The 21686-nt window shown below is 40.3% G+C and overlaps 1 protein-coding gene across 1 annotated transcript in view; it reads right to left on the bottom strand.

Annotated features, from left to right (window-relative positions):
- Positions 1-236: 236 nt before the first annotated feature.
- grhl1 (grainyhead-like transcription factor 1) overlaps positions 237-21686 on the bottom strand; it is a 110764-nt gene continuing 89314 nt past the window's right edge. Inside the window, exons 13-17 of the mRNA XM_059981900.1 lie at positions 19938-19975; positions 17567-17652; positions 8154-8239; positions 3981-4045; positions 237-2807 (exon numbers count right to left, since the gene is read on the bottom strand). Coding sequence (XP_059837883.1) covers positions 2693-2807; positions 3981-4045; positions 8154-8239; positions 17567-17652; positions 19938-19975 — 390 coding nt within the window. The 3' untranslated portion in view covers positions 237-2692. The remainder of the gene's footprint in view (positions 2808-3980; positions 4046-8153; positions 8240-17566; positions 17653-19937; positions 19976-21686) is intronic.

Raw genomic sequence — 21686 nt, forward strand, 5'->3', positions numbered from 1 at the left:
GAAAGCATTATAGGATTTGTTTTTGGAATGAAGCATTACAATTTTTTCATTTCTACCAATATTGGTTGCTCATGATGATGAGCAGCAATTTGTAAGCTGATTGTATTAGCAAAATCCTGTAATATTAATATTGGTGGATCAAGGATCAGTCTCGTTTGATATCTCAAGATCTCCTATAGTTTAATTACATAATAATATGGTTTAAGAATATTTAGAAAATGTGCATTTCACTGTGAAAATGTCCATATAAAATTTATTCCCTTTGGTATACAATAAAGTTGGAATACATGTTTTCAAATGCATGTCAAAACAAAATCAGTGAAACATTTTCAGTGATACAACAAAGTTTGCTGTAAAAAGCCCTTTTCCATCTTATTCTGAACAAACTGGATCATAATTATCTGGAAGAAATAGAGACACTTAACTGGAGTAGTATGACCATTTACCAAAAATATGCATAGACAGAGTCCTTCCCTATGTAACTGTACAAACCTGCAATAATGCTTTGCCTTGGCTATTAAAGTCCAGGGCCTCATTATACAGTATTGTAATGAAAAAGATGTTTTAGTATGAGTAAATTTTTCTGAAGCTTTTTGTATTCTTTTCTTTCATTTTTACTTAAATAGGGGAATACTTACTTTCAAGTATTTTTGTCATTACTCCGAAGCAGAGAAATAAAAAGACATAATTTTCAAAGTATTTCTCAGTCCTGTAGTTGAAAACAGGATATTTTCTCAAGATTAACTTGAGGGTATTTTCTCCAAAATATGCCCCAGATGCAATGGATGGTGGCACTGAAATTTAAAGCAAGGGACACCCCCCCCCCCCCCCCGTGATGCAACAGCATCCATCGAGGTTAGGGGCTCATTTTCCTTGATGAAAGTTCTAACTACACCAGAATGCATCACAACCTGAAACCTGAAACATCCATGGGTGAACCTGCCTCAGGATTTCAAAGAAAACTAAACAGCCAGAACTGAATTAAAATGGAAGCTGGCAAATCTGGACTTCAGACTTTGTAAACAGGCAGATATTTGGACACCTCAGTAGACATGATCACACATGAAGTTACTCCAGCAAAGTGAACATTATTAGTAATGTGCCTTAAAAATATATTGGCAAATTTTGAAAACGTTCATTATTATTGAATCTAGTGTGTTAAAATTTAATATCAAATTATTTACCATAGGGTAACCTACAAAGTAACTGTTCAGTGCACACTTAATTTAACAAGAACAATTAGTTGTTCTTGATACCATTCAAATGCATTAAAACAGTTTATGGGCTGAAGTGGAAAAATGTTATACTAATGATTGCAGGGACCAGTTTAAGGATAATCACTGTCTGTATGAGTGCATCATCTCAGTTAACTATTTGATTCAAAAGAAGTGCAAAAGCTGGCCTCAAATTGTCAGCTTACTGGAAAAGAACACTGCATTTTTAATAGCTCTTTACAGATTCCCAGGAAACCCAAAACATTTTTAAACTTGCCTTAACTATTCATCTAAAGAAAAGCAACATTTCATCATAAACTTTTAGAAATGCAGTTGTGTTTTGTTTAAATACAATTCAAACAATACAATTCATCTGTAAATCTTAGACCCTGACCCTCAGTCTTAGTAAACTGACTGTTTTGCAAATTACTATGATAAAAGATTGTCCAAACCTATGTATATAGTTCCATGATAATATATTGCACTTAACACACATACACACAAAAATGGCTTTATTTCTATGGCTTCTTTTGCCATTCACTGTATTTTCCTTTAGTTATGCCAGTCCAATCCCTAAGAAAGGAGGCTTACTGCAATTATTGAAAAAACATCATAAATGATTTCAAGTGCTCTGTCTCAAATGTTGTTTCCTGCAGTTTTTTAAAGTTATCAAAAGGTAAGCTAAATTTCTAAAATCTGAAATAAGACACCATGTGAATTGAGACAAAACATCATTTAACTTCCATAATAAAAATATAGGATGCACAATTAATGGGCTGTCTATAGGAAAGCTGCAGCATACCAAAAGGATCAGGTATTATCTGAACACCAGGATGCATTCAACTTTGAAAGACATTGCTATGCACTTTATAATCTATATATAATATGTACAAAACTAAGAGCTTTATTATTGCCATTCTCTTTGGTTACAACACAAGGGGATGATATCTTTTATGCCTATGTCCTCAATGTGTTTAAAGTAACATTTGTATCACAGTCCTGGGGAGGCCAAAGGAATGAAAAAAAAATCAAAATCAATAGGAGGAAAACATGGATCATGGCTTTGGAGCAATTGACTGTTGATTTTTATGTTATCTTATTAAGGTCTTTATTCCAAAGCAATATAGAAATACTGTAGACAGTTTGGACCACCTGCCTCAAAGCCCAGTGCAGATGTCACTACACCACCAGGAGGCACACTTTCCATCTGTGCTAGATTGAGTGTCAAGCCAGCAACTCATTAAAAAAAAGACAAAAGCTAAAGAAATGGCAAGGTCACCACCTGATGCAGCGAGGAACAATAGCAGCTTGCTAGTATAGCATGCTCTTTCACTTTGAACTTTTGCAGTAACTTATGTAGCGTGGATTTATATAATAAACTCATACTTTTTCTTTCATTCCTTTGCTCTCACATTGTGTATGGTTCATTAGCTTGGTCATAATTGCTGAGAACTATATGAACCTCCAGTTTATCCTCTTCATATTTCAGCAAGAGTGAGCTTGTAGGATCCTGCCATTTCTTCAACATTCAGTTGGAATGTGTCTTCATTGGAGTAGTGCTTCACAATGTTATCATCCATATTCACTAAGATGCTAACAACAGAATGACAATAGGTCAATATTTACTTTTTTGATAATATTCCTGTAGATTTTATTCTGCAATTTTACCACCTTTAGATCTTAAATGGCATTACAATCACAGAGCATCATAAGGACTAAAACAATTTTAGAAATGATGAATCAATTAACATTATGGAATAGTAAATATAAGCTTTGAAATTGACAAATTGAAGGAGGGAAATTTTAAAAGGAGGACAATTCTATACATTTCGAGTTCCTGAGTCAGTCTCAATCAATTCCTTTAGTGGAAGTTCCCTTGATACATCGAGGGGGGTGGGGCGGGGAGCCATCTCACAGAAAAATATGCTGGAAAGGCATTGGAGTAGAACATTGCCTGCATCTGGCATTTAAGGCTCTTGCTGAAGATGGGAAGGATGACCAGCTGAGGTAATACTACTAAATGGCAGTTGTCGCATCAACGTAAGTTGTCTTAGAGTTATAAATAGGGCAGGCATGGGATGAGGGTGTTGACAGAGAGATGGGCTTAGAACTGGTGGACATCAGCATGCTCAGGAGGAGTTTGGATTGTGAGTGAAGAGCATGAATGCATCACAAAGAGCCTCTTGAGGAGTGGACAGGAGTGAGGAGCAGTATCGAGTTGATGAAGCTTTAACACTGTTAGCAAATCAAGAGTCAATAAGCAAAGCTGGATATGAGGAAGGAATTGACGAAAAAGGATGAAATGCATGGAGTAGGTGAGATTGGCAAGGACAACTGGGGTAAACGGTAAGATGCTGAGCATATTCTGGAATGTGAGAGGAGCTGAACTGTTATTCCAGAAAGGTGAGAAATGGGGTTTGTAAGAACTAGAAACATTTCTGCAGTGCCTCAATTTTAAAGATAGCAACTAGTTTATACTTAAAGGAGGAGGTAGTAAAGGGGGTTTTAAAAGATAAGTTGTCAGGAATGTCTCACTTACAAGATAATCTTATATTAATTTGAGTTATGAGAAGGAGCAAAATCATCTTTAAAATGGCTGAGCTGGAGCTCAGAGCAGAGGGTGAGATTTTTTCAGAGTAATTATCAATTCTGTGAATCTGGGCTGTGATCAAAGTGATAGCGGGGGAACAGTTAAATATAAAACTAACATTGTTGAATGATTTATCCCAAGACAAGCAAAATAATTCTAAACCATTACACACTCACCCCTTCTTGCACTTTTTGTAGACTTTTGCAATTTTCTCAAGGGGAAATTCATATTTCTCTGAAATCTAGAATGAGAAGTCAATTACTACTTCAAAGAGACGAAGAGAATACTATCTGAGAAGCTGCAAAAAATGGAACATTAATTAGTCATCAGCAAACATAGTCACTACCGCAAGAGATACAAAATGCTGGGGGAACACATCTAGTCAGTCAGCATCTTTGGAAATGAACCAACAGTTGACATTCCATGCCAAGACCCTTCAGGATTGAAAAGGAAGGGGATAAGATGCCAGAATATAATGGTGAGGGGATGGGAAGAAGGACAAGCTAGAAAGTGATAGGTGAAGCCGGGTGGGTGGGGGAGGGGAGTTGAGGTAAGAAACTGGGAGGTGATAGGTGGAAAAGGTAAAGGGTTGGAGAAGAAGGAATCTGATAGGAGGGGAGAGTGGAATATGGGAGAAAGGGAAGAAGGAGGGACACCAGGGGGAGCTGCAGGTGAAAGAAGAGGTAAGACACCAGAGTGGGGAACAGAAGAGGGAGGAGGAAAACAAACTACCGTAAAGAGAAATCTATGTTCATGCCATCAGGTTGGAGGCTACCTGGAAAAATACGAGGTGTTGCTCCTCCAACCTGAGGGCTGCCTCATCTTGGCAGAAGAGGAAGCCACGGATGAACGTTGTAGGATGGGAATACAGGTAGGAATTACAAAGGTTGGCCATCAGGAAATTGTGTGCAGATATAGCGGAGGTGGTTGACAACATAGTCCCCCAATTTATGCCAAATCTCACCAATGTATAGGAAGCCCCATCAGGAGCACCAAATACAGTAGGTGACCCCCAACAAACTCACAGGTAAAGTGTTGCCTCACCTGCAAGGACTATTTGAGGCCCTGAATGGACGTGAGGGAGGAGATGAAAGGGCAGGTGTAGCACTTTGACCGCTGGCAGGGTTACGTGCCAGGATGAAGATTAGTGGGGAGAGACAAATGGACGAGGGAATCACATTGATTGTTGCAGAATGCGGAGGGTGGTGGGAGGTAAAGGTGCGTTTGGTGATACCAATTGAAGATACCAGAATTGCGGAGAATGATACATTGCATACGGAGGCTCATGAGTTGGTAGGTGAGGACAAGATGAACTCTTTCCCTGTTAAGGTAGTAGGAGGATGGGGTGAGTGTAGATATCTGGAAAATAGAGGAGTTACAGGTAAGGGCAGCATCAATAGTGGAGGATGGAAAACTCCATTCTTTGAAAAAGGAAGACATATCTGATATCCGGCAAAGGAAAGTCTCATCCTGGGGACAGATGTGGTGGAGTTGAAGGAACTATGAAAAGGGAATAGCATTTTACAGGATGCAGGGTGAAAGAGGAATACCCCAAATAGCTGTGGGAATTAGTAGGTTTATAAAAGATATTGGTAGACGCTTTGTCTCCAGAGATGGAGACAGAGTTCGAGAAAGGGGAGAGAGGTATCAGAAATGGGCCAAGTGAAGTTAAGGGCAGGGTAGAAGTTGGAGGCAAAGTTCATTAAATTGATGAGTTCAGCATGGGTGCATGAAGCAGCACCAATGCAGTGGTCACTGTAGCAGAGGAAGAGTTGGGGAGTGTTACTGGGAAAGGCTTTGAACATGGACTGTTTTACATAGCCAGCGAAAAGGCAGGCTTAGCTGGGATCCATGCAGGTATCTATGGCATAGAAGGTTTGGAATATGGAATGTTCCATGCAGGCAATGAAAAGGCAGGCATGACTGGGGCCTATGAGGGTGCCCATGGCACACCTTGAGTTTGAAGAGAGTGAGAGGAGCCAAAAGAGAAATTTTTGAGAGTGAGGCAGTTCAGCCAGATGGAGAAGGGTAGTAGTGGAGGGGAACTGGTTGGGTCTGTTGTCAAGAAAGCAGAGAACTTTAAGATCTTCTTGATGTGGGATAGAATTGTATAGGCTCTGGTCATCTATAGTGAAAATGAAGCAGTCAGGTCCAGGGAATTGAAAGTTGTTGAGGAGATCAAGAGCATGTGAAGAGTTATGGGTGTAGGTGGGAAGGGACTGAGCCAAGGGGAACAGAATGAATTGAGGTATGAGGATACGAGTTCAGTGGGGCGGAAGCGGGCAATACAATGGGCCTACACAGTCGGTCAGGTTTGTGGATTTTGGGATGGAGGTAAAGAATGTGCAGAGCGGGGTGAGGGAACTATGAGGATGGTGGCAACTATGAGTGATCTCCAGAGTTGATGAGGTTTGTGATGGTGTGGCCTAATAGTCCAGAATGGGGTCCTTTTCAGGGAGTAACTAAGCAGAGGTGTCTAAGAGAGCTCCCATCTGGCCTCAGCAGGTCAGTTTGCCACACTACATCAGCACCCGTTTTGGCTGCGGGTTTGATGGTGAGGTCGAGATTGGTGTGGAGATAATGGAGAGCAGTGCTTTCAGGGGGGGTAAGGTTCAAAGAAAAGAGAGGAGTGTTTAAGTTGAGCTGGTTGATGTCTCCTTGGCAATTAGAGATGAAGAGATCTAGAGTGGAGTGTCCAAGAAGAGGTGAAAGGGTCATTGATGTGGGGTGGTGAATTTTTGGCAGAGAAGTGAGCTCAGAGACGGTGGCAACAGTAGAAGAACTCAACGTTGTGGCAGGGACAATGGAAGAAGAGCTTGGCGTTGTGGAGTCATTCTGGCCTTCTGATGGAGGGAGGGGGTGTATGTGACAGAACCAGTGAGGTACAGTTCATGCCTCACAGCCTCAGCAACCCACGTTCAATCCTGGCCTCTGTGCTGTCCGTGGAGTTTGCATATTCTCCATCTGACTGCATGAGTTTCCACCATAACCCAAAGGCATGCAAATCAGTAGGCTAATTGGCCCACTGTTAATTGCCCCCCATGTGTTAATGAATTGTAGCATCTGGGGTTAGTTGAAGAGAATGGAGCATATAAGGAAAACAGAGTGGCTAATGTGATTGCTCACAAACAACAGAAAATCTGTAGATGCTGGAAATCCAAGTGTAAAGGGGGTTTCTTCTTTTTTGTTACTGTGTATGTAATCAAAAGGGCTTCTTTTGTTTTGTTAAAAGCAGGAATGTTTCTTTGTTGCGAGAGAGTGCTGGAAGAATTGTATTCCTTTGTAAACCAAATGGGGATTAATGTTCTTTCTTCTGAGTCTGTAAGCTTTTGTTGACGGGCTTTTGAGGAGATCGGCGCGAGGGGATCGAGAGAGAGGACGCAATGCTGTAAGCGGGGCGAGGATCGGACCCCCCCCAAGCGGGGGTCCGATGCCGGGGTCTGAGGCCGGGAGGTACTCCGAGGAGGGGGGGCATGAAGCTAGATGTGCTTGGTTGGCCACTCAGAGGGTCCTGAGCTGCGAGTCGAGGAGTTCGGAGGGGATCGAATGGTGGCCAGAAGACTTCAGAAATTGAGCTCCAACGGTTGTGCATGAAGTGGTTTGGACTTTGATAAGTTTGGCGCCTTTTCTTTATTTTTTCTCTTCATATATACTGTATCGTTATTAATCACTTAGTTATAGTAACCTTTATAAATTGTACTCATTTAATCGCATATGGTGTACTGTCTGTTTTTGGGCGAGGCGGGGACATCACACAGTATCCACACCAGCTGATTACCCAGTTTGGCGGGGCCGAAGGCTGCTCCCCCTAGACGAGAACGAGCTGAGCGAGCCTGAGGCGACCCAGGGGGTTACACAAGCAACACACACAAAATGCTGGAGGAACTCAGCAGGCCAGGTAGCACCTATGGAAAGAAGTACGGTTGACGTTTCGGGCCAAGCCCCTTCTGCATGAATGCTCCATCAGTGAGCTTGACAGTCTGAAATTGTCTCCTTCAATGTTTTAAGAAAATGTGAAAGATGATTGAGTCTAGATTGCTGTCCCGAAGAGCTCTTGCAGTGATGACCTAGGGCTGAGATTATCTTCCCTGCAGTAAAAATGATCTAGTTTCTGCTCAGGCTAGCTCCAACCATTTGACTTTTACCAGAGTTATGACACCATACTTGGTCAAATGCTATCTAGAGTCAGGAGCAGCTACTTCCACCCATCTTTGTGAGTCTAGTCTTAGGTCAAAGCATGGACTAAGTTTGCACTAAAGTCTAGAGTAGTGTGGACCTAAAGAAACCCAAATGGAACATTGTTGAATATAGAACATTGAATATTGTTGTAAAGAATAATCGAAACTTACTGCCTCCATTAGTCCTTTCAGCGAAGGAGCTTTCAACATTAATGCATCAAACACCTCTTCACATTCCTTCCTGACATAAAGCAAAACTGAAAACAGATAGGAGTTTGAATGTAAAGCAGAACTCAGTGCTTAGCGAAATTTGCTGACCTTTCTGTAACATTTTAAATTAAAACTTTATACAATTGATTAAAAAAATAACTATTTTTGAAAATGATTTCAAAGTGATTCAAGCATTTAAGCATATTAAATGTATCATTGTATACTGATATACAATACATACAGCAAATAGTTCACAATTTCATATATGTGACAGTAGGATTCATAAAATCAGTGTTGTCATTCTTCATAAATTGAAAGCCAATCCAACAAACAATCAGCCAAAAATCCACATTGAAACTGAGTGAAGGTCATGTTTAATGAAATTTTCCACTGTCCATGTTTCTGGTAAGTGCTGGACCAACTCTGCATAACTTACCTTGTCAACATTGTGTTTGTGAACACAGTCCAGGTTCATATTTGCAAAAGTGCCAGAACATTTTGTGTACCAATATGCTGCAAGCTACTAATGTTGACCAAATAACAACAATTGTACCACGGGAATTTGATTCACGTAAGTCAGCTGATGGCCAGATTTTCATGTGATGTTGGAGAAAGTTTCTCAATAGTATGCCATCCCTTATCTATCATGGTATCCAGGTCAAATTATCCTTACCTCTAAGTAAAATCAAAGGCATTTAAAAGCAAAACAAACACTATACAAAGCATGCCCACATGCACAAATCAATGCTCAGTTGCTTGAGCTAACCTTTCGTTTATAGTATTCTTGTTAGCCTTTATTAGCTCCTCGCTAACTCAAAATTGGTTACATTCTCTAAATTACACTATAACCAAGTATAGATCCCCCACTAAAATTACAGGACCAAGCACTGCAGATCGAGTTAACATTTATGTAGTCTTGATGGATTATGATCTATAACAGAAGAGGGAATGTGGAGAGCAGCATCAGTGGGGAGAGACTATATTAATGAAACCACAGATCATGATCACAGTTTATCTCAATGGGAAGCCTAAATCAGGTTCTAGTTAAGATACACCTGTGACTGGGTGCAATTCTTAGAATCAGTACGTGGTAGATTAATGGGACAATCAAATATATATATATATATAAATAAAAAACCACACACACACACACACACACACACACACACACACACACACATACACACACACACACACACACACACACACACACACACACACACACACACACACACATCATACATTATGTTTATAAAATTATAAGTGGCATATTGTATGTAGGTTAGACAGTCAAATAGAACGTTTTTCCCCGGGTAGAGCTGTCAAGTACTACAGAACATGGTGAGAGGGGAAAGTTTAAAGAAATAGACAGTAGACAATAGGTGCAGAAGTAGACCATTCGGCCCCTCGAGTCTGCACCGCCATTCTGAGATCATGGCTGATCATTCACTATCAATACCCAGTCCCTGCCTTGTCCCCATATCCCTTGATTCCCCTATCCATCAGATATCTATCTAGCTCCTTCTTGAAAGCATCCAGAGAATTGGCCTCCACCGTCTTCCGAGGCAGAAATGAATGCAGAAATTTTTTTTTAAACACAGAGGGTGATAGTTGCCTAGAATAGGATGCCAGGGATAGTGTTGAAATCAGATACAACAAATACACTTAAGAGGCTTTGAAGATTGGCACATGATTAGGCAGGGAATAGAGGATATGGATCACACACAGGCAGAAGACAATTTAATGTGGTATCATGTTCCCATGGACATTGTGGGCTAAAGGACTGTTTCTTGTGCTGTACTTCTCTGAGATCCAGATTCTAAATGGGTGGCACAATACAGTGCTGCTAGTAGAGCTGAGATCTGGGTTCAATCCTGATCTTGGGAACAGTCTCTGTGGTGTTTGTACATTCTCCCTGTGACAATATGGCTTTCCTCTTTGTGATCAGGTTTCTGTACACAGCCAGAAAGGCATGCACGTGTCTAGGTTATTTGGTCACTGTAACTGTCCCTGGGATGTAAATGAGTGGAGAACCTGGAGAGGGATGATGAGAATGTGAGGAGAAGGGATTAGTATAGGTGGATGTTTGATGGTCAATGCAGATGTGGTGGGCCAAAAGGTCTATTTCTGTGCCGTATTTCTCTCTGACTGAAATCCAAAATATTTGCTTTTCAAGCATTTGTTTTTTGTTCAGATTAAACAACTGCAATCTCTGAAGCAACATGGAGGGTGTAAGAATGAAGTTCCAAAAGTAATTAGGAGGGCTAAAAGGGGCCGGGAAATACTTTTGGCAAGTAAGAGTAAGGAGAATCTAAAGACATTCTGTAAGTTTAATAAGAGCAAAGGGATAGCAGGATGTGGGTCCCACTTGTGTCTTTGGGGTAATCTATGTATGGAGCCAAGGGATGTATGGAGCCAAGGGATGTAGTCCATTGGCCTCCAACCCTCTGCTGTCCATGTACTTATCTGGATAGCTTTTAAATGTTGCTAATGTGCTCACTTCAATCACCAATTCTGGCAGCTCATTCCAAATAACCACTACCTTAATACTCTGCCCCTTTTAACCTCTCTCCTCTGATTTTAAACCCATACCCTCTTTTTCTTTTAGCGCCCCTTCCTGGGAAAAAGACTATGTTCTTTGACCTATGAAGTCACCCTTCTATTTCCTACATTCCAGGAACTAAAGTATTATTTTATGCCAGCTCTCCTTGTAACTCAGGCCCCCAAGTCCAGGCAATATACTGGTAAATCTTCTCTGTACTCTTTCTAACTTAATAACATCTTTCTCAAATCAGAGTGATCAGAGCTGTGCACAATACTCCAAGAGCAGCCTCACCATGTCTTATACAGTATAACTGCAATTTAACTTCCCTGACTGGCCAGCATGCCAAATGCCTCCCTATCTACCCTTGATGCTACCTTCAGCTTACTATGCACATGCACTCCTAAGTTACTCTGTCCCAGGGCCCTACCATTTACTGTATGTCCTATCCTGGCTTGATCTCTTAATATCCAGTCCATCCCATGACTGTGCCTGGATGGAAAGCCATTTACCAGTCCTCAGATCACATACCAGGCTGATCATATTACAACATGACCTATTTCAGTATCATCTGCGGATATACTAACCGTGCCTTGTACATTCACATCCGAATCATTCATACAAATTGCAAACAACAGAGGTCATTCTGGAGGACACAGACCTCCAGTCAGAGAGTTAAAAAAACCTCAACCATCACAATCTGCTTCCAATCACTGTGCCAATTATGAATCCAATCTGCTATTTTGCCCTGGATCACATGTGATCTTACCTTCTAGACCAGTCAATAAACTGTCTGTATTTACCAAGGAAATGGACATGGAGGAGATGAGTTTAAGGAAGGATGTGTTGATTGTCTAGAGTATGAAGGTATTCAGGAGGTGGAGGTACGTTTTGGAATCTAGGGCTAGATATGATCTATCCCATAATGTTAGAGGAAGCAAGTGAGGAGATCCTTCTAGTGACTTTTGCATCATCATAACTAAAAGTGAAGTACCAGAAAGCTGAAGATAGTTAATATTGTTCCTTTATTTAAGAGCTGCAGGAATAACCCCAGGCAAATTCAAACCAGTGAGCCAGTGCCAGGGAAAGCATTGGGGTAAGTTCAAACAGAAAGAATTCATACACATTTGCAAAGACAAAGGCTTAAAAATGGATAAGGCAATTAGCTTTGTGAGGGGCAAGTCCTGTCTCCCTAATTGGATTGAGTTTTTTAAAGGAGTTAAAAAGATTCATCTAGGCAGGACAGTAAATGTTGTTCCATATGGGGAACTGAGAGAGGCACTCTATATGACTTTATAAGTCATATACAAGGTAAGTAGTCAAGCTCTCTTTCCCATGATAGAAGCATCAAAAATAAAAGGGTATATGTTTAAGGTAAAAGGAAAGAGTTTTAAAGGGGATTTAAGGAAAAGTTTTTTTTTGTTTTACACAGAAAGTGGTTGACATCTGGAATGTGTTGCCAGAGAAACTGCTGAAATCAGTTACAATTACATTTCAGAAGCATTTCAAGGCATAGTTGGACATGACCTATTGCAGGAAATTGAGATTAATGTCAATGGACAAAATAGTCGCCATAGATGTGGTAAAATGAGGGACCTGTTTCTATCCTGAACAACTCCACTGCTTTGCACAACAAATACAATGTAGATCAGGACAGTTTAGGTTATTAGCGCTAGCACACAGCAGCGGCCACGGAAACATAATATATAATTTTAATTGCATCTTGTTGACCACCCAGTAGATCTTGGCTCAGCACTAGAAAAACGTGTGCCAAACAAAAAAACAAACAGCTTTTTTGGAGCTTCAGCTGAATCATTGTGCAGAGTACTTGACTTTGAAGTCAGTTTGTTCTTGGGGAATAACGTCTAACGGTCACAAAGATAAAAACATAAAGGACAGTCAGAACAAAGAGAGGATTGTAACCAAAGCTCTACAATATTTTTTAAAAGAGATATTGTAGAAAAAATGCTTAATATTCCAAGATACACAAGATGTCCAAAAAGTCATGTACAAAGGAATGAGAGAACTAATTGATATGTAACATTTTATTTCAATGTGTTGAAATGGATTGTCAGACAAACTTTACACCTGGGCCATCAGTAAATACCCATAATGGATAATTTACACAAAACTACTTTTTAATTCAATCTTGATGCGGATATCGCTGGTCCAGGATTTATTCCCCATTTCAATTGCCCTCAAGAAGGTGGCACTGAGTTATTTTCTTATGAACGTTTCCCACAGTGCTGACGGGGAGTGAGTTCCAGAGATTATACTCTGTGATCATGAAGGGACATCCACTTACTCCCAAGGGTGTTGCGTGAATTGGGGAGAAAGTGCAGCAGATGGTTCTCCCATATACTGGTTGCCCATGCTTCTTTTAGTGGAAGAATTTGTGGGTTTGGGACAGGCTCTCAAGAGTAGCCTAAGTGAAGAACTGTAGAACATTTTGTAGTGGGTATATTCTGCAGCAGCAGTGCACAAGCAGAGAGAATATTCTTCCCTACATCAGGATTAGTAGTATAAATTACATTTACACTCATGAGTAGATTAATTGTATAATTCTGACCACCAGTTATTTTGGATTCAGACAAGAATCCTGTCAATTCATTGTTGCTATTTTTGTCTCTTGCCTAAATCCGCTGCCTCTATTTTAATCCAATTCCTGCATCACATCCACCTTCATCCTTATCTATCCAGGCATAGGCTGAAAATCACTGGTAATGGATTCTCTCCATGTGTTTCCACATGCAGACTGACTATTCCTTATCCATCTCACCACTACTTCCATCAACCCTCTTGTGTCTCCAAATTAAGAACATAAGCAGATGGAGCAGAATTAGGTGATCTGCACCATCGCGTCTTTTCTGCCATTTCATCATGGCTGATCTAATTTTCCGCTCAGCCCCAATCTCCTGCCTGCTCCACGTATTCCTTCATGCCCTGACCAACCTCTATCAACCTAGAAGATTCTATCAATCTCTGCCTTAAATATACATACCAATTTAGCCTCCACAGCTGCCTAGGGCAACAAATTCCCCAGATTACCACTCTCCAGTTAAAGAAATTCCTCCTTATCTTTATTCTAAAAGGATGCCCCTCTATTCTGAGGCTATGTCCTCTGGTCTTAGACTCTCCCACCATAGGAAACATCCTCTCCACAATCATTCTGTCAAGGCCTTTCACTATTCTGAATTCCAGTGAATACAGGCCCAGAGCCATCAAAAGATCTTCATATGACCAGCCATTCAAACCTGGATTCATTTTCACAAGCCTCCTTTAAATCCTCTCCAGTTTCAGCACATCCTTTCAAAGATAAGGGGCCCAAAACTGTTCACAATACTCAAGTGAAGCCTCACCAATCCTTTATTAAGTCTTGACATTACATCCTTGCGTTTACATTCTATTCCTCTTGAAATAAATGCTAACATCGCATTTGACTTCCTCACCCTGCAAATTAACCTTTAGGGAATCCTCCACAAGGACTCCCAAGTCCCTTTGCACCTCAGTATTTTGTATTTCTCTCCATTTAGAAAATCGTCTACCCTTTCATTTCTTCTACCAAAGTGCATGACTATACACTTCCCAACACTGTATTCCATCAGCCACTTATTTGCCCATTCTCCTAACCTGTCTAAGTCCTTCTGTAGCCTTGCTATTTCCTCAAAACTACCTGCCCCTCCACCTATCTTTGTATCATCTACAAACTTTGCAACAAAGCCATCAGTTCTATCATCAGAATCATTAACATATAACGTAAAAAGAATCGGTCCCAACACAGAGCCCTGTGGAACACCACTGGTCACCGGCAGACAACCAGAAAAGGCTCCCTTTATTCCCACTTTTTGCCTCCTGCCAGTCAGTCACTGCTTTATTCATGCTAGAATCTTTCCTGTAACACTATGAGCTCATAGCTTATCAAGCAGCCTCATATGTGGCAGCTTGTCAAAGACTTTCTGAAAATTCAAATACACAACTTCAACCAATTCTCCTTTGTCAATCCTGCTTGTTATTTCTTCAAAGGATTCCACAGATTTTCCCTTCAGGAAACTATGCTGATTATGGTCTGTTTTATCATGTGCCTCCAAGTACCCCGAAACTTTTAGCAATCAACTCTAACATCTTCCCAGCTACTAAGGGCAGACGAACCTATAATTCCCTTTCTTCTGCCTCTCTCCTTTTTTGAACAGTGGATTGACATTTTCAATTTTCCAGTTCTCCGGAACCATCTAGTGATTCTTGAAAGATTATTACTAATGCCTCCACATTCTCTTCAGCCATCTCTTTCGGAAACCTGAGGCATACACCATCTGGGCCACGTGACTTACCTACCTTTAGACCTTTCAATTTACCAAGAACCTTCTCACTAGTTATGGTAACTTTACACACTTCATACCCCCTGACACCTGAACCTCCATCATACTGCTAGTGTCATCCACAGTGAAGACTGATACAAGATACTCTTCAGTTCATCCACCATGTCCTTGTCCCTCATTGCTATCCCTCCAGCATCGTTTTCCAGCAGCCAATATCCTCTCTCACCTCTTTTACACTTTAAGTGTCTGAAGAAACTTTTAGTATCCTCTTTAACATTAACAAAAGTAAGCTAGCCAACTTTACCTTCTCAATGCCTTTTTAGATGCCTTCTGTATCCTGTAACTTCCCATTCATTTTTGCTCTAATATATGCCCTCTCTTTGGCCTTTTATGCTGGCTTTGACTTCTCTTCTTAGCCATGGTGGTGTCATCTTTCCTTTAGAATACTTCTTCCTCTTTCTGGAAACAAATTTCCAAATTGCTTCCAGAAATTTCAGCCATTGAAATTTCAGAAATTGAAGTTACCATTCAATGCACTTTAGTAAACTATTTAAGAACTTTTTAAAAGCTATTTATTAATGCTTTTTGGGAGGGTGATTTTAGATGCATATCATATTTATACTGAGTTAAATACTGTATGTAATTAGTTTTGCTACAATAAGTGTATGGCACACTGGAAAAATGTTGAATTTCCCCTTGGGGATGAATAAAGTATCTATCTATCTATCTATCTATCTATTGCTGCTCTGCCCTCATCCCTGTCAATGTTGTTTTCCAATCAATTCTGGCCAGCTCCTCTCTCTTGCCTCTGTAATTCCCTTTACTACATCTGACTTTAGCTTCTTTTTCTCAAATTTTAGTGTGAATTCAATCATATTGTGATCACATTCCCCTAAGGGTCTCATCAGCAAGAACAATGAATCAGCATACAGAATGGAGGTGCAGCGGCTAACAGACTGGTGCAGAGCCAACAACCTGTCTCTGAATGTGAACAAAAGAGATGGTTGTTGACTTCAGGAGGGTACGGAGCAACCACTCCTCGCTGAACATTGACGGCTCCTCAGTAGAGATCATAAAGAGCACCAAATTTCTTGGTGTTCACCTGATGGAGAATCTCACCTGGTCCCTTAATACCAGCTCCATAGCAAAGAAAGCCCAGCAGCGTCTCTACTTTCTGCGAAGGCTGAGGAAAGTCCATCTCCCACTCCCCATCCTCATCACATTCTACAGGGGTTGTATTGAGAGTATCCTGAGCAGCTGCATCACTGCCTGGTTCGGAAATTGCACCATCTCGGATCGCAAAACCCTGCAGTGGATAGTGAGGTCAGCTGAGAAGATCATCAGGGTCTCTCTTCCTACCATTACGGACATTTACGCTACACGCTGCATCCGCAAGGCAGACTGCATTATGAAGGACCCCACGCACCCTTCATACAAATTCTTCTCCCTCCTGCCATCTGGGAAAAGGCACTGAAACATTCAGGCTCTCATGACCAGACAATGTAACAGTTTCTTCCCCGAAGCTATCAGACTCCTTAATGCCCAGAGACTGGACTGACACTAATTTACTGCCCTCAACTGTGCCTATTGTCTTGTTTATTATTTATTGTAATGCCTGCACTGTTTTGTGCACTTTATGCAGTCCTGGGAAGGTCTGTAATCTAGTTTGGGTTTTTTTCCTGGGTTGTTTTTCACGTAGTTCAGTGTAGTTTTTTCGTGTAGCGCCATGGTCCTGAAAAACGTTGTCTCGTTTTTACTGTGTACTGTACCCGCAGTTATGGTCGAAATGACAATAAAAAGTGACTTGACTTGACATGGGATGTATTAGCATTTCTAATCTAATCTTCCTATCAATAACAGTCCTTCTATTAGCTACTAAGGCCCTCAATGGACTTTCTCCCTAAACCCCTCCACTTTGCTCTCTCTCTTTCCTCCCTCAAGATACTCCTTAAAAGCTCTTCCTCCCAACCTAATTAACTTTTAATGATTCAATTATCTGTTTGACTGCATTCTAGTCAAATGCTTAGACTATTTTACAATGTTAAAGCATGATATAAACATGAGTACCTATAGTTGTTGTCATTTCCTTCTCACTAAACTAGGTTTTTTGCAACACAACAATCTAAAAGCCAGTGTCTAGCCTTTTACATTATCATTCTTAAGCAATTGACATCAGGAAATGGGATGAGAAATATATGTGAAGGTTATCTTAACAAATTGGCAGAACTTATTCATAGGGAATTATTCAATGTACCTCCATTGATAAGGCACTCTAACTTCACAAATCAATTAAACCACCTCCCACCCATAATAAATATAATAAATGATATCTATATCAAAATAGGTCATATAATGTTAGGGAAGTTATTATCATTTTCACTTTTCAAAAAATAAAATATTTTCTTTAAGGTTTCCTTCAAAAGTTAATCAAAGTGTATCTTCTTCTGTCACCCAATGGTATATTAAGATAGGTGCTCATTACTGCTCTATTTCACCATTTCACCAGAACCATTTACCTTTCTTTGGTTCTTCTATCCTAAGAATCTTGTTGGGTGATCCAAAATCTTCATCTGGTGAGTATGGCAGTCTTTTTAACCCTGATCTGAAACATTAATTGTGTATTCACTTCAGAATTGAATTGCAGCAGTACATGAGAAATTGTTTAGAAATTAAAAGCAGAATATTCTCATGGCTTATTTTTATTGGCCATGCATTGTTACAGAATAGCAAAGTTGCATTCGTCATTCTTTGTAACATGCAAGACAGTGACCAAAACTTAAATTAGCAGATTGGCTGAATATCAAACCACAGGCACACATCAATAAGGTATATTGCGGTCATGGTGCTCTTTGAAAGGATTGGGATTAATACCACTCAGTACACACACATTTGCTACACCAGCTATTTCAAGTACTTTCAAGAATCCAGGTTGACCAAGGTCCTCATGAGACTTGACCCACGTTGTATCCTCAGATCATTCTCACCTCTGAATCGTAGACTTAAAATATATTCAGGCAAAGGAAAATAAGCCACATTACATAGATAGATATTGGCCTTGGTAATAGCAATGTCCTATTTTGCCTTGATTAGAGATGTCAGAAGTCTTCAGTAGGCAAAAATTTAGTTCAAAAGCTTGAAGCCTACCATCTCCCTCTCTTTATATTCCTCTGCTACCATTATCTTGAAAAGATTGAGATTTAATAGTGAAGATGTGAGAAATTAAGTTGGTTAGCTTCTGAAACTGAGTGTGATGCATGGTAAACATATAAATATTAATGGCGATCCAGGCAACATGTCAGTTTTGTGTTGCCTGCTCATGGCAGTTGTATCTGCTTAGAGTGCACTGTAGATGCATCAGCTGAGGTCCAATGAACTTGCAAAAACTAAACCTAATTACACTAACTAAAGTTAACTTGTATCTCTTACAGGGAATGTCTACTGGGGCCGAAACAGCTGCTGGCAGACAGATCAAATAATTGTCCAAGCACTTGGCAAATGGAGTTTCATGTCATGCAAGATGCAGCACTTTGTCAGAGGACTCTAACGGCAGACTGTTATCTAAGAGGAGAGGCATTGTAAATGAGTGCAGTACAGAGGGATCCAGGTGTTCTAATACATGATCATAAAACATTAGCAGGAAGGTTCAACAAGTAGTCAATGAAAGAAGTGGCACTGTGGCCTTTGTTGCAAAGGGTTTGCGGTTTTAAGATATGTAAGTTTTGAACAATTGTACAGGAGTCTCGTGAAGCTACTAAAAACCTGAAATACAGGGGACAATTTTGGTCGCCTAACCTAAAAATGGATAAAGTAGCATTGATGGCAGTCCAGAGGAGATTCACCAGGCTAATCCCTGGAATGAGTTGGATATCTGCCTCCACCACTCCCGCCTAAGTAGCCTCCTTCCTGCCGGCATGAACATCCAACTCACTGACCTCCGTTGATACCCCTCCCCTTCCCTTACCCCCATCCCTATCTATTATTTTAGTCTGGTTCTCTTTCTCTCTCTTTTCCCCCCTCACTATAATCTCTCTCCCCCAGCCCTACCTTTCTTTCTCTTTTATTTCCCATAATTCTCCACCTTCCCCCTAGCCCATTTCCCTCCAGCCTATCACTTCCCAGCTCTCTAGTTCATCCCTCCCCCCACTTCTTATCCCCCTCGACCATCCCATGTTGCTTCACTCCCGATGAAGGGTTTCGGCCCGAAACGTTGTCACTACCTCCTCCCATAGATGCTGTCTGGCCTGCTGAGTTCTGCCAGCATTTTGTGTTTTTTATCTACACAGTTTATGTTTGTTTTCTTTGGTGTTTAAATGAGGTGTGAACTTATTGATACATACATGTTCTTGAGGGAATATGACTGGGTTGATGTTGAGGTGACGTTATTAGTGGAATAGTTTAAAATAAGGGCCTTAAGAAGCTATTCGTTGTACATGGACATTTATTTTCACATAAGGTGGTGAATCTTTGGAATTCTCAATACCAGAGGGTTATGGCTGCTAAAAAAATCATTAGAAGTTGGAGATAGATTCATTTTTAAAGATCAGGAAAATGAGGACCATGAGGAACAGGCACAGAAGAAGAGTTGAAGGAAGACTATGATCTTATTGAATCATGGGACGTGCTGGAGAAGTGTGGTAACCTACACCTGTGATCTTGTCTGCCATAAAAAGGACTTCAGTGGGTGAGGGAAGAGCATCATACTTAAACTATTCTTTTTTCTTTAGTCAAACAGAACTGCTGTAAATATTCACACCATCATATTTGGCATTGACAGCTTTATTGCACTTTAGGATACAAACCATCAAAACTAATGGAAAATAAAAAAAATACCAAGAGTGATACATAAATAAAATAATCAATTAATTTTAAACATCAACAAAAACTTACCCTTCACCTTCTAATTCATCTGTTCCAGTCGGGAAGCCCTGTGAAAAGTCAAGTTTATCATGACTCATTAATCTGAGTTTAGTAAAATTTTATTCTTATAACATCTTACTAATGCGCCGTATCAATATTAGTACCCTGTTATCCATATTCAGAATTAACTAACTAAAACTTTTGGCATTTTGATTCATCTGAATAATCCTTTTGCAAGTTACTTTGATGAAATGTAAATAATTTCTGTGTTCATGATATTTACGTGCAGATTTTCCCTTATTTTGGATGTTTGGGAATATAACAGTCAGAAAGTTCCAATAAAAGCTGGTTATTCTACATCAATCTGCTGCCTTTTATCTCTATACACTGTAAAGCACTTTCACTTTCAAAGTTAAGCACTTTCACACAACTACAAGACTTACACAACTCCAATGAAACACTTATCAAAAGTCAGGCGGTGGAATGTGCAAACATACAGAATATACACTGGGGAATCTGTCTACTGAAGCTGGCACAGTCTCTGTGATTCACTATAGCAGAAAGGAATGGTCCAAAGGGAGAAAAGCAATCCCAGGTGAGTGTATTTCATTATGTAGAATTAATAAACATTTACTTAATTGTTAAATGCTTTCTAATATTTATACTCAGTAATTCTTAAATTATACTATTTTAAAGAAATTGAAAATTATGTTTGGTTTTAAACAGTGTTAGAGTGTTTTTAAATAGTTGTGGATGTCAGAAACAGTCACTATCATTCAAATTCACTCGCAGGTTTGGCTTCACCAGCCCCCAAAGTACTTTTGTGGAATGGATAATCCCTGTGCTGCATTAGGTTTTGCCTCTCAGAGCTGAGCAGATGTCCAAGGATAAAAGATGAATTGGATGGCTAGGTGACCAGGAGGCTTGAGTAGAGAACAACCTTGCAGAAATTTTGGGCTAAAACCAAATCACATTTTCGAACTCAAAACTGGGAGCACAAAGGGTGGGAATTCAACAACGCAGATAGAACAGAGACCATTGCTCATGCAGTGGAGGAAGAGTTAAAATGTTTTAGTGACAAACACTTCAGATATGCACCACAAACAAACAAATGTACACATTAGGGGCAGCTCCATGGACCCAGATTCAATCTTAGTGTGGAGTTTGCACATCCTCCACATGGGTTTCCACTATGCAAACACACACGGGTATAGAAAACTGGCTTCTGTACATTCCATCTTGCTGTGACGTGAGGGAGAATAAGTTGAAGGGGTACAGGGACATAAGCAGTCAGGGGAATGGGGCTTATGCAATTACTATTAGGAGCCCATCATGAGCCAAATGGGTCAAGTAGCCTCCTTCGGGACAGTTACAAGTAACTTCTGTAGATCTGACAGTATATTGTCAAAGTACATCATGAAACAGTCTGTATAATAAATCATGACTCAATGGCATTACCAAAATGAAGCATTTGCAGGATACATGATTCCAATGCACATTGAATGTACGTGCCTGGGTTGAGTCTGGCTGAACATGGTGATCCTAGCCATTTCCGTCTGAACTCTCCCAATTTGGTTTCTTGTCCTCTTTCCCCCTGCAGTTTGAGCCTCTCCGCTGTCCTCACTGTCAGGTGTCTCCCCATCTACTCTACTAGTAACAAGCAGGAGACCCTGATCACATGCAAATTTTAAACCAGATTCCAGCCATTTACTGTCAGCTTGCCAGCTCAGTCCCAACACAGACATCATGTAACAAGTTGCACAGACTGATGATCTTTCC

The sequence above is a fragment of the Hypanus sabinus genome, chromosome 10 (assembly GCF_030144855.1).
Source record: "Hypanus sabinus isolate sHypSab1 chromosome 10, sHypSab1.hap1, whole genome shotgun sequence".
NCBI lineage: Eukaryota > Metazoa > Chordata > Chondrichthyes > Myliobatiformes > Dasyatidae > Hypanus > Hypanus sabinus.